The sequence below is a fragment of the Bombina bombina genome, chromosome 2, assembly GCF_027579735.1.
Source record: "Bombina bombina isolate aBomBom1 chromosome 2, aBomBom1.pri, whole genome shotgun sequence".
NCBI classification, from domain to species: Eukaryota; Metazoa; Chordata; class Amphibia; order Anura; family Bombinatoridae; genus Bombina; species Bombina bombina.
The window spans coordinates 216507792-216522315 of NC_069500.1; the positions used below are offsets into that span (position 1 = coordinate 216507792).

General features: G+C 36.8%; 1 protein-coding gene across 1 annotated transcript in view; it reads right to left on the minus strand.

Moving 5' to 3' along the window:
* Positions 1-14524, minus strand: part of EDIL3 (EGF like repeats and discoidin domains 3) — a 1373680-nt gene that overhangs the window by 11800 nt on the left and 1347356 nt on the right. Inside the window, exon 10 of the mRNA XM_053701474.1 lies at positions 1-37. This exon is cut by the window's left edge and continues 119 nt beyond it. Within this exon, the coding sequence (XP_053557449.1) occupies positions 1-37 (37 nt within the window). The remainder of the gene's footprint in view (positions 38-14524) is intronic.

The following is a 14524-nucleotide window of genomic DNA, read 5'->3' on the forward strand; positions in this document are numbered from 1 at the left end:
TTATACCAGTTACTTTTGTAGGACGAAGAAGGTCCACCTATGAAATGAATATAGATTGACAAATATTAATAGACATATGGGAAATGTATAATAATGTAAAACACAATTTTAATGAAAAACACAATTTTATAAATTTGAAAATAAATAATCCAATTATGTTATGTTTTACATGTAATAAAAATATTAGAAAATATCACCTAGATTACGAGTTTTGCGTTAGGAGGGGTGCGGTGCTAACGAGCAGTTTATGCTCACCGCTCACCTACAGACAACGCTGGTATTACGGATTTTTACAAACACGGCGTTAACCGCAAAAAAGTGAGTGAAGAGCAAAATTTTGCTCCACATCTCCCCTCAATACCAGCGCTGCTTACGTTAGAGGTGAGCTGGCTGAACATGCTCACGCATGCTTTCCCCATAGGAATCAATGGGGGAGAGCCGGCTGAAAAAAAATTAACATCTGCAAAAAAGCAGCGTAAAGCTCCTAACGCAGCCTCATTGATTCCTATGGGGAAAATACATTTATGTCTACACCTAACACCCTAACATGAACCCGAGTCTAAACACCCCAATCTTACATTTATTATTAATATTATTATTATCGGTTATTTGTAGAGCGCCATCAGATTCCGCAGATTAGGGGTTACACTTATTAACCCCTAATTTGACGCCCCCGACATAGCCGACACCTACATTATACTTATTAACCCCTAATCTGCCGCTCCGGACACCGCCACCACCTACATTATATTTATGAACCCCTAATCTGCTGCCCTCAACATTGCCGCCACCTACTTTATATTTATTAATCCCTAATCTGCCGTCCCCCAATGTCGCCAAAACCTAGCTACATTTATTAACCCATAATCTGCCGCCTGCAATGTCGCCACCACTATAATAAAGTTATTAACCCCTAAACCTAAGTCTAACCCTAACCCCCCTAACTTAAATATAATTTAAATAAATCTAAATAAAATGACTACAATTAACTAAATTATTCCTATTTAAAACTAAATACTTACCTATAAAATAAATCCTAAGATAGCTACAATATAACTAATAGTTACATTGTATCTAGCTTAGGGTTTATTTTTATTTTACATGCAACTTTGTATTTATTTTAACTAGGTACAATAGTTATTAAATAGTTATTAACTATTTAATAACTTCCTAGCTAAAATAAAGACAAATTTACATGTAAAATAAAACCTAACCTAATTTACAATTACACCTAACACTACACTATAATTAAATACATTAAATAAATTAAATACAATTAATTACAATTAAATACAATTAAATACAATTATCTAAAGTACGGAAAAAAATACTAAATTACAGAAAATAATAAAATATTTACAAGATTTTTAAACTAAATTACACCTACTCTAATCCCCCTAACAAAATAAAAAAGCCCCCCAAAATAAAAAAGCCCTACCCTACACTAAATTACAACTAGCCCTTAAAAGGGCCTTTTGTGGGGCATTGCCCCAAAGTAATCAGCTCTTTTACCTGTAAAAAAAAAGTACATTAAAACCCACCACCCACACTAACCCCTTGAAGATCACCCCACCGTGAGACGTCTTCACCCAACCGGGCAGAAGTGGTCCTCCAGACGGGCAGACGTCTTCATCCAGACGGCATCTTCTATCTTCATCCATCCGGCGCGGAGCGGGTCCATCTTCAAGACATCCGACGCGGAGCATCCTCTTCAAACGGCGGCCGACGACTGAATGAAGGTTCCTTTAAATGACATCATCCAAGATGGTGTCCCTTCAATACCGATTGGCTTATAGAATTCTATCAGTCAATTGGAATTAAGGTAGAAAAAATCCTATTGGCTGATGCAATCAGCCAATAGGATTGAACTGGCATTCTATTGGCTGATTGGAACAGCCAATAGAATGCCAGATCAATCCTATTGGCTGATTGGATCAGCCAATGGGATTAAAGTTCAATCCTATTGGCTGATTACATCACCCAATAGGATTTTTTCTACCTTAATTCCGATTGGCTGATAGAATTCTATCAGCCAATCGGAATTGAAGGGACGCCATCTTGGATGACATCACTTAAAGGAACCTTCATTCAGTCGTCGGCTTTCATTTAAAGAGGATGCTCCACGTCAGATGTCTTGAAGATGGACCCACTCCGCGCCGGATGGATGAAGATAGAAGATGCCATCTGGATGAAGACTTCTGCCCATCTGGAGGACCACTTCTGCCCGGTTGGATGAAGATTTCTCCCGGCTTCATTGAGGACTCCGGCCCGGTTGGGTGAAGACGTCTCATGATAGGGTGATCTTCAGGGGTTTAGTGTTAGTTTTTTTAAGGGGGGATTGGGTTGGTTTTAGTGTAGGGTTGGTTGTGTGGGTGGTGAGTTTTAATGTTGGGGGGGATTTGTACTTTATTTTACAGGTAAAAGAGCGGATTACTTTGGGGCAATGCCCTGCAAAAGGCCCTTTTAAGGGCTATTTGTAATTTAGTGTAGGGTAGGGCTTTTTTATTTGGTGGGGGGGGGGGGGGTTTATTATTTTGTTAGGGGGATTAGACTAGGTGTAATTAGTTTAAAAATAAAAAAATATATATTTTATTATTTTCTGTAATTTAGTGTTTTTTTATGTACTTTAGATAATTTTTAGATAATTTAATTTATTTAATGTATTAAATTATAGTGTAGTGTTAGGTGTAATTGTAACTAAGGTTAGGTTTTATTTTACAGGTAAATTTGTATTTATTTTAACTAGGAAGTTATTAAATAGTTAATAACTATTCTACCTAGTTAAAATAAATACAAACTTGCCTGTAAAATAAAAATAAACCCTAAGATAGCTACAATGTAACTATTAGTTATATTGTAGCTATCTTAGGGTTTATTTTATAGGTAAGTATTTAGTTTTAAATAGGAATAATTTAGTTAATTGTAGTTATTTTATTTAGATTTATTGTAATTATATTTAAGTTAGGGGGTTAGGGTTAGACATAGGTTTAGGGGTTAATATATTTAATATAGTGGCGGTGAGGTTGGGGGCGGCAGATTAGGGGTTAATAAATGTAGGTAGGTGGCGGCAATGTTAGGGACGGCAGATTAGGGGTTAATAATATTTAACTAATGTTGCGATGCGGGAGTGCAGCGGTTTAGGGGTTACTATATTTATTATAGTGGCCGCGATGTCCGGTTCGGCAGATTAGGGGTTAAAACATTTATTTTAGTGTTTGCGATATGGGGGGCCTCGGTTTAGGGGTTAATAGGTAGTTTATGGGTGTTAGTGTACTTTTTAGCACTTTAGTTAAGAGTTTTATGATACAGCGTTGTAGTGTAAAACTCTTAACTACTGACTTTAAAATGCAGTACCAGGCTTGACAGGAGAGGGTCTACCGCTCACCTTTTGGCAGACTCGTAATACCGGCGCTATGCAAGTCCCATTGAAAATATAGGAGATTGACGTGACGTCAATGCAATTGACATAAGTGGATTTGCTGTATTTCCGAGTCTGGCCAAAAAAGTGAGCGGTGAGCCTGTCATTTCAAGACTCGTAATACCAGCGGGTGTTAAAAAGCAGCACTGGGACCGGCCAACGCTGCTTTTTAAGCCTAACGCAAGACTCGTAATCTAGCCATATGTTTTTAAAATTTGCAATGTACATCAAAGATGGCAACAAGCCATGGAAGCATGGGATCCACAGACCCTGGAAAAAGTCAGGACTATGTGCCACAGTTTTTTTGTGGCCACAGGAAAAAGCAAAACTAAAAATGTTTGTGGACTTCTGGTTGGTGTGCAAAGAAGGTGACCAAAACTGACAAGAGCTGTGTAATGCAAGAATTTTTTTCTAGAATATATTATATTTTTGTATATATATATAAACAAAATTAAAAGGACAATATATTTTCTATCATAACAAGGGTTAAAAATAAATGATACGTTTGAACTCTAAAACATATATATGTATACATCTGATTGCACAGCAGACATTTCTGTATATGCTGGGCACACGTACATATGGATATATAAACATGCGGACTGTTTACAGTTTGATGGACTTTTAGTAATGAAGGTATAATTGTTTTTATTCTGAAATCACTTTGTGCTGTTTAGTGCAGTCTGTTCTATGTCTGTTATGTACTTTTAAGGTTTGTATTTTTAATATGTTATTGGAAGATAGTAAGACTTTTGATCTCTTGATTGCACAAATTATTAAAAAAGAACATAGGAGGGGGGGTGACTGACCACGGCCATGATAAGTCGCTTTTTGTTATCTATATCTTGAAGTGATGCAAATAACTTGCTAAATATCATCTGAATCCAGCAGAAACCTGCATCGAGATTTTTTTCGATCTTCTAATTACAGACGGAGCAGATACACATAAATATGACTATGTTTATGTTTTTCTAGAACAGATTAAGACAGACAACATACTAGATAGAGGCCTACTACGCACACTAGCATCCCCCCCCAGAGAACGGGTGGTAACCAAGATCAGCATGGCTATTCCCAAGAGAGAGGACCTTCACATAACCCTACGCACCTTCTTAAGTAATTTTGAGCAACGGATGTGTTGCAGATTATATGAGCTAACCCTCCTAATACAGCAAGGAGGCCGTGAAGACCCTCTGGTTGACGTCATAGGCCCGAAACCTTCTACACTGGCTAGTGTACGACTACACTGGGATACAGCTGAACAAAATACCCAACTAACAGAGTTTTACCCTGTAAGCCACAGTTACATACCTTAGATGAGTGAGATCCCGCAGTTACCCAGACCTGCGATTGACCTCCCTGCGAGATCCGGGTTGGATCAGTTAGTTCTGTAGCTCCCATAAGCAATCCATCAAAGCAGAATGCTACTACACCGCTTACAAATCTGAAGCGGATATCTGGCTCTCAATCGGTCTGTCATGTCGGGTCGGGAGCCTAAGGTTTGCTCTCGATGACTCTTTGGAGGGGTGCGGCCGACCCTCTAGAGCAATGTCTGAGTCCCCTCTATCATCTAATGGTGAATCTAATGGCACTCCCGGCTGAGATGCCATATGTCAAGCCCACAGGCCTAAACAGAGTAAACGTAATAGTAAGCGCCAACTACAGCCTCGTTCCTGAAAGGATGGATATTGTTCTGAAATGGCAAACTCTCTATTAGGTGTACACAGATATTTCCTCCAATCTGTGGCCCGACAACTCAAAAATCGGACAGCTTCGTACCAGAAGTCTATACACGCTTCAATTTTAGTTATTCTTACACGGGTGGGATGAATTCCTTACCTCTCTAAAATAAGGTGAGATGTCAAGTTTCCTTTACACAACTTTACTGTTTCAGTTGTTTTGTTTAATCTGTCACATACGTTATTTTGCTGTGATTTCCATTTAGGTATTTCTCTCTCTTACTGCTGGACTACCATGCCAGGTACTTTATGTCAGTAGATGTTCTACTGCTCTTGAAGTGGACATATACACAGATCTTGAACAGTATCTCATATTGCTTTTCTAGCTTGGTGTCCTCTCATAAGATTTATAGTATAAGTAGTGTACCACACTAGTCTCTGAGCACTATACCATTCAACTGCCTTTAATTAATTATTTTTTTGTCCGTATGTGTTTGTATACTATATTCTAGATACTATAAATGTCATATATTTACTATGGTTCTGCCACTTTAATAACAATATTCCAGAACTTGGGGTAAGGAAGGACCCATCTCCCAGTGATCCCAAAATAATCTATTTCTCATAGCTTAAATGTCCCCTATAGAGTTCCTAGATAAACATGACTCCAAATTAATCTGCAAAATTCCCTTAATCTACCCCTTCCTTGTCAAGCTGGGACTACAAAATATCATACTTGTCTTACATAATTTTGACACTAGTACACTACAAGAATATGCAAAGTCTATGAGGCCCAATTGTGTATTGTGTATAAGCTTTCAGTTTTTAGTATTGGATGTCGCCATAAGCTAGACTGTATACTTTTGTATGGGCTTCCTATTTTGCTATAGTGCTATTTTCATAGACCCACAATAAATTTTTATTTACTATGGTTCAGTTACTTTAATAACACTATTGCAGGGGGTAAAGAAGAACCCAACTCCCAATGATCCCTATAGAATCTATTATTCTTATTAGTTTAAATGTCCCCTATAAAGTTCTTTGATTAACAAGACTCCAAAGCAATCTGCAAAGCTCCCTTATTCTACCCCTTCCTTTCCAAGTTGGTGCTACAAAATGCCATACTTGTGTCATATAATTTTGACATTAGTATACCACAAATATATATATAGTCTATAAGGCCTAATTTTTGGGGAGATGTATTTATTCACGCCAGAACAAGATGTTTATTGTGTATGGGCTTTTGGCTTTTAGTATTGGATATCACCATAAGCTAGACTGAATACTTTAGTGCTGGCTTACTATTTGGCTATAGTGCAGATTTCATATCAGACCCACAACAACTTTCTATGCCCTGCTATTATGCCTGCACTTTTATCGCCACATTTAACTACTCATGACTCTATGGCCCCAATTTATCAAAGTCTGGTGGACCTGATCCGACAGTGCGGATCAGGTCCGCCAGACCTCGCTGAATACGGAGAGCAATACGCTCTCCGTATTCAGAATTGCACCAGCAGCTCATAAGAGCTGCTGGTGCAATGCTGCCCCCTGCAGACTCACAGCCAATCGGTCGCCAGCAGGGGGTGTCAATCAACTCGATCGTACTCGATCGGGTTGAATCGCGGCGATGTGTGTCCGCCTGCTCAGAGCAGGCGGACAGGTTATGGAGCAGCTGTCTTTAGACCGCTGCTTCATAACTGGTGTTTCTGGCGAGCCTGTAGGCTCGATAGAAACACAGGGCCTCAAGCTCTATCCGGAGCAATCATAGATAGGCCCCTATGTGCCTCTACTTTGACCTATGGTATATAAGATAACCCCTCCCTCCCAAATGTGACATAAATCCATGCTCATCTGGTTGCACACGTTGTTTGTTCTCGTTCGTTATATAGGAAATACCTCTCTCAAACTAAATCCTTATCATCATTCTAGTAATAGTAGCCAATATCAGTTATATTACTCCTTTTTGAGCAGTGTTTATCCGCTGCTAAACACCCCTTTTTATTAGTGCCCATAAGTGGTCAACACTGTTGCTATCATAAGCCTTTAATTAATATGACAAAGTCGCGGTAAAGCGTCTAGCTAAATAGCCATTATCATGAGCTATTATCATTGAAAAATGGAAGTTTGTAAAGCCTATATTTTGTCATTCAATATTTTCTTTTGTTGTGTTTTTTCCTGTTTGTTCTCAAAAGTGTTTTTTGTTACATTGAATTGTTATCATTACAACTGCATGGCTATCATTGTATGATACAATCACCACAAAACCTCAATAAAAAACTGCTTAAAAAAAAAAAAAAAAAGAACATATGTGCTTAAAAAAATGTATACATAATTAGTTAAACTAAATATTCAGGTTAAGATGTTTGAACTAATCAACATACTTATAATAAAATAGTGGTTTTGCTATCTTAAATAAAGTAAATTTGGTACAATATTTCTTTAAAAATGTAGTATTTTACATTTCATTCACTTTATGCAAATGACCCTGTAGGTTCAAAGCTCTTTGACTTTGGAAAAAATGACTAACAATTTTTCCTTCAGAGTTACCGTACTAAACTTTGCACAGTTGTAGTCTTTTAGAAAACTCATAAATGCATCTATTATTTTGTTCTCTGTTTATGTAAAAAAAGTCTCCTTCAGTAGATCAATACTTTAAGAAACAAAAACATCTTTGTTGCAATGAAAGGCTATTACACCCCAGTACAAATGTATATATTATGCGTGAATACTTCCTCTGCATGATCAATAAGCATCTCAGAATTTAAATGCTCTCCGGAGAAATTAATATAGCTCTAAAAGATTTCTGTGTAAGCGTAGGAAAACTTTCTTTAGAAATATAACCTTAGGTATACTTCATAAATTTAAAGCCATATAATGTTATTGATATACTGCTCATGCAACATACTTCCTTGGTAAATAAAAGCATAAGAACATTATTTCCAATTAAGATACTCTTACAGCAAAATATCAGATCAAAACTTGCCATTAAATGCTGACATAAACACTCACCAAATATTAAACTCTTTAAAAGTATAATGAAAGACTCATGTATACTAGAGAAGATTTAGGAACTTATTTCTATGATGCATAATTCATAAAAGGTAATATTATCGTTTACGTAAGTACTTTTATATTTCTCTTTTGATGATAATTATTTATTTCTGTATCCATTGACTTTTTTGTCTTCTCTTTAATTCCTAAACTTCATGTCACCACTGATGCACAGACAAATAATGGTTTGATTTCACTCTCTTTCTATGAATCAAAATGACAATGCACCACAAAGATGACTTTATTTGTTCCTTAGAAGTCAAACTGGCTCGTTCAATTTAAATTCAAAGTCCCCCAAGAGATTTCAAGACTGCTGCATATGATTTAGTGGGAGGGCAAGAGCAATGATGGAATACATCTCTCTGCGGGTACCCACACTTTGTAGACCATAAACATATGTTTTGATGATTAAGTGATAAGACTCGCAAAAAATAGTTATGTCCATGAAAAAAGCAATATTATTAATATAGATACACCACCAATGTTTCACAAACCTACAAAAATATGAACAAAAGATCTATACAAAAAAAAAAGATTTAAATATATTGGGTTACACTGAAATCGTTTTTTTTTTTAGAAGAAAATGGTCTGCTTATTTTTGTAGACAAAACCTGGGAAAAGCTTGTCACCTGGAACCTACCTTACTGATACAAAAGGAGTTGGTAGTTATTATTTATTGATTTATTAAACACAAGCATGCTTTTTTTTATAATGAAAAAAAAATCAATTTCAAAGCTATTCCAACACTCGCTAACTTGTTTAGCAAAATGTTTGAATAGAAAGTTATATAAACAAAAAATGTAAGCTAAACACATGATAAACAAACAAAATAATTTAAGAAACAGACACATCAGAGGATTTTAAAGTATGATTTGCTCCACAAGACTCTCCCCTAGTTTTAACAGCTTCAACCACTCCCTAAAGACTCTACTATTCAGGGATGCATACAACCTACACTAACCTTTCCTAACTCCATTGTTTCCCCCTTGAACACCTTATAATGTAAGCCTTTGAGCCCAGCTGTTTGTAGATCACTTTCATAAGAGCCAACTACAACAGTGCAACTCTCGGCAGGGCCCTCTACCCATTTGATTCCTATAAATGTTATCTTGTATACCGCCTATGTTTATAGCGCTGCGGAATCTGTTGGCACTCTACAAATACCTGATTATAATAATCATAATTCATCCTATAATGTCTGCAATTAATAAGTTTATATCACAATTAATATGTTTAATCCTCTGATCATTTAATAGTAATCATAAATATTTAGGGCCAGATTACGAGTGTTCGGTTAACACTTACGCGCAAGCAAAAAGAGGTTTATCACGGCTGTTTGCGCGTGTCAGGATTACTGCTCGTATTACAAGTTGAGAGTGAATGCGAACACAAAAAAGTTATAAGGGCTCAAAGACATGAGGTCTCAGGTGTTTGGAAAAAAAAAGGCTGCAAAGGGCTTTGACATAGAGATACGTGCATATACATGTCTAAATACGTATCTGTATAGATATATACATGTTTATATGTGTGTACAAATGTGTTTATTTGTGTATATATGTACAGACATATATACACATATAAACACATAAATATATATGCATACAAAGAGATAAGTGTTCTACTAGGAACGAACAACAGCTCAGTAGCTTGTTCTATGGCGAGGAAAACTTTCCTGAAGTATATCAGTCAGATACCGCTGGGAAAGGTCAGTCCAGCCCCGAAATACCAGGCAATTCTCCTCTGAATAAGGAACACGACAACCCCAAATGATCGTTTCTGCTTTCTGTGGGTCTCGTCAGTGAGGTGCTGCCATATTCCTCTAAGCACACTGGGCAAGGAGTCCATGTCTGGTTTCTCCTTCACCCTTAGGGAGACCTCACCAGACTCATAATACAAATGCATACAAAGGGAGAAGCGCTCTACCAGGAAAGAACAACAGCTCAGTAGCTTGTTTTACTGTGAGTTACCACCATATGTATATATAGGTATACATATGTATACATACAGTATATAAACATATGCATTGGAACCCTTTGCAATCAAGTATCTGAAATCATAAAAAAAAATCCTATTTATGCAATATTCATATTTAATAAAGTGTTAGTGTGTATTTACTGTAAATATTTCACATTCCAATGTTCTGCACATTGCAAAATATGTTCAAAATAATTTTTAAATAGATATTCCTATATATACCTGTATCTATTCATATATATATATATATATATATATATATATATATATATATATATATAGTACCATAAATACATATGTAAAGAACATTGGCATGTGAAATATCGGGTTGACACACTTAAGAATATGCAATTGTGTTTGCGTGCGCGTAGGGTGTTAGTTCCCCCCCTTTTTTTATCCATATACTTCTATGGGGGCATATGTTATAGCCCGATATTCTAACTTTTTACACACATCGGGTAAGGCTATGAAGTTTCTCTTGACTTGTAACACGAGTGCTACCTGACTTGCGCACAAAAACCTACTTCTAGAGGAATTAGTGCTCGAGTCCGAGCGTTTAAATAGAATTTAAAAAGTAAAAAAATAATTTGACAAACAACTGAAATGTATTTTCTTGTTAATTGTTACAGCTGTACCACATTGACTCCATGCTATGTAAAGCACATGCTTTTAGGGTCTGATTACATTTGAAGAGTTAATTACATGGTTTCACATGGGTTTTTCTAACTTTTAGAATGTTATTCAAATCAAACACCCAGTAAGAAGCCATGCAAGGGTATTCTGATTCCATCAAAGCCATATATCATAGTGCTGCTCGTATGGTTTTCTGTAGAAATTGGGCAATATCCATTATTCTATTGCAAACTAGTTTATAAGCATACTTTTTCAAATGCTACAAACTTTTAATTGTAATAACACATTTCTTAGAGTAATTGCTTATTATTTCTAGTGTGTGATAGGGAAGAAAATAAGTATAAGTGTCAATGGGGGTTTATTAAGAGAAGAAAATAAATAGAATGGGTTGTTGTAGTTTTTTTGTCTAAAATCAACTCTTTTTATACTATTGATTTTAATCTTATATATTTAGATACATTTGCTGCTGAATTTTTAATTTATACTATTTGTGAAAGGTGATAGAACAGGCATAGAGCTATTTGTGTATAGTTGTGGCTCTGTATATAGCTCTTAAGAGCTTTTGCTGCAACTGCTTTGCTTTGTAGTAGATGGATACCAGTGGGAACACTAGAAACCTGGGAGGCTGTAAATCCCACTGGATTTATGCACCTTGATGATAAGTTGTAGCACTTTACTTTGATAACATCACTTGGATTTTTGATGATAATGCACTTTTGCATGGGCCAGATCTGCTTTTATATTCATCTAAGTTTCAAAATTTATCAAGCTGTATATGGAGCAGCCACTGTCTGATACCATTTTACTTATGATTAATCTATTTCTGGTAACAATTTTTTTTTTTAAATAAAGAATATTAATTTTGCCTCCAATCAGTTGGATGCATGACTTTATTTGATAAACACACCATGGTGCATGTGCAAATATTGCCAGACTATTTTGTGTTTAGGAATACAAATTACGTGCTTTTTGTAACTCATTTTCATTATTTTACTTCTTGGTTATTGCACCATGTTTCAGCTAAATCCATTCTATTCCTCAAAGAGACATTCAGGTAAAAATGTAAAAGCACATAGATGAATTAGATCATAGAATAGAGACATATTTGCAATATACATGTATTGGCAAAAATGCCTCTAGTAATAGTTATCACTGTTTTAGTGTTAGCATTTTCCTGTTTATGTGCATGCGAAGCATAGCTAGATATTCTCAGTGCACCAGCATTTTAAATAATGCAGTTGCTTAGAGCACTAGTGGGGCTTATATCATGTGAGCCATTAATTGAGTCATTACCAGATGATGCAAGCAACTTAGCCTCTCTGAACAAGTGCTGTGTTTAATATGCCGGTGCACGGAACATACTTAAATACACTTTTGAAACAGCTTTAGTTTTTACTAGAAGCATTTCTGCAAAAACATGTACATTACAAACATGCTTCTATTCAAAACTGAAATGCATCCATGTGCATTTTAACTTTGGCTGGAATGTCCCTTTTGCACTGTGGATTCACTTAGGTAGAGTAGGAGTCTTACTATACGTAGGATACATTTTAAAATTGATTATATTGAGCTCATGTGACACAATAAAGAAGCAAACACTGATTTTATTTTACAAGTATCTTTAAAGTTCTGCAAGGTATCTAAATTAAACAGTTTTTCTAAATTGCTGAATTCTATTGCATTTGTTTTGTAAATTAAAGATAAATCACTGACACTTGGAGAAAAGCTGTTAGATCAGAACTAAGGGAAGAATATTACATTTTGGGTTTGGGTTATTTCACCTGTGCTGTTGTTTAGATACCTTGAAAATCTGGTCTGTTGGGGAACTTGAGGACTGGAGTTGAGAAACACTGATCTAGATCCTTGGACTGACTCTTCAATTGATAATTCTGGCAATGCCAGGTGTGCTCACCTCTGTTTCAGTGTTACTCTGGTTGCCCGGTTTCATGTTTTGAAGACTTTCTGTTTCTGGGGTTAACTGCCTGGGACTCTGGGGACGGTACAGCTACCTGTGAGTGCTATTGAGCCCTGTGCATGTTGCAGGGTCATAGGATGTGTACCCAGTCTGAGGGGTCGATTTGTGAAGCAGTGGATGCTGCTTCCAACCCACTCCGTTTCAGGTCCACCTGAAGTCGAAGTTAAGAATCAGCAGTCGGCATTTATCAATGTGCACCCAGACTTGTCTGGGGTTAACTGCCTGGGACTCTGGGGACAGTACAGCTACCTGTGAGCGCTATTGAACACTCAGGGCTGTGCATGTTGCAGGGTCATGGGATGTGTGCCCAGTCCAGTCTGAGAGTGCAGTCCCCTTCCTTGTTTTGTATCTATCTATCAATATATATATTTTCTTTTTTTAATACTATGTGCTATATGAGATAACACATATTCTTTATCCACATAAAATGTTATTGTCAGGGGTTACTAAAGAAAGGGATATGTGAGAGTGGAGCAGATTGTGTTTCACATCCTTATTACATCATCTCAAATAACTTATACTAAAATGTTATCCTCTTAAGTACATCTACAAAAAAATAGCCTCTGTTCTCTCCTGCTTTACATTTGCAGTCACACATGGTAATCTCCCTATCAGGCAAGGTGCTTTCTATTCTGAAATCATAGTCAATCACAAGACACATTTTTATTAAAGTGGGTAAACAAATGATATCAGTCACATTATCATTTCAAACTATTACAAAATAATTTCAGGCTATCAAATACTGTTGAGACTAATGATTAGCAGTTGAGGTAAGAAATTATGTTATTTTTTTTAAGGAAGATTACATTTAACACAGACTTAATACTGGTGTTTTTTCTATTTTACGATAATGCAGTGCAGGGTTCTTAAAACCATTTACGTACATATATATAACAAATTAAATCACCTATGTAATTAACGTAAATGTTGTCAAGACACATAAAATAAAAACAAGGCGGAGCCGACTAGCAAAGAGAGCAGACGCATATTCATGGAGCTCCTGTACTATGCCTAGTTAAAGATGTTTTTGCAACTGGTTTTCAAGTGAGCTAGACCCATAAACTTTACAGATACCAAAATCAATAATTTCTGCTTATTAATCTGAGCACAAATCCTGAATTTAAGGCATCTTAACCTATACAGACTGCAGCAAAGTTTGAGGCCTTGTATTTTGGTCAGACCGGGTAAAGTGTCACCTTTCCTGAAGAGCTAGGTGAGCCCTTGCATTGCCACTAAGAAAATGGATCTGAAGTTAGCATTAGATAAATTTGAGGATCGCTGCTGTGTGACCCTGGAAGTTCACTTTTCGGAGATGAGTGATTTGCTAATACAGCTCAGTATGCGGCTCCTTGGCCCAAATAGGATCCAAAATGGCGGCGATCAACGGAGATCGTCTAACACTATTCATACCCAGTCTATGGTAGATCAGGAACCCGCTGCCCCAGCAAAACTCACAACCTCCTGGGCTGTAATAAACAAGCAGCTCTGCGCTAACAGATATGAGCCATCACAGATCACCCTGAACGAATGGCGAAGTGATCTTAACGTGAGGGTGTTTAAGCCAGCTGGGGACCCTGAGTTAAGTACCTATAAGGAGAAGAGCAAGAGAGGGACGGCATATAAGATACCTGAGTCAGCGGCGATGGGGCTATTACCTTCAGATTGGCCAGTGGTTAGATCTACACGGCTCAAGGGAGCACACCCTCAGGATGAAGGTTGGCCGCAAACTAGAGAGGCTTACGATCTTCCTCAGACAGATCCCATACAGCGCAGAGTTAGATCGGCCTCCCT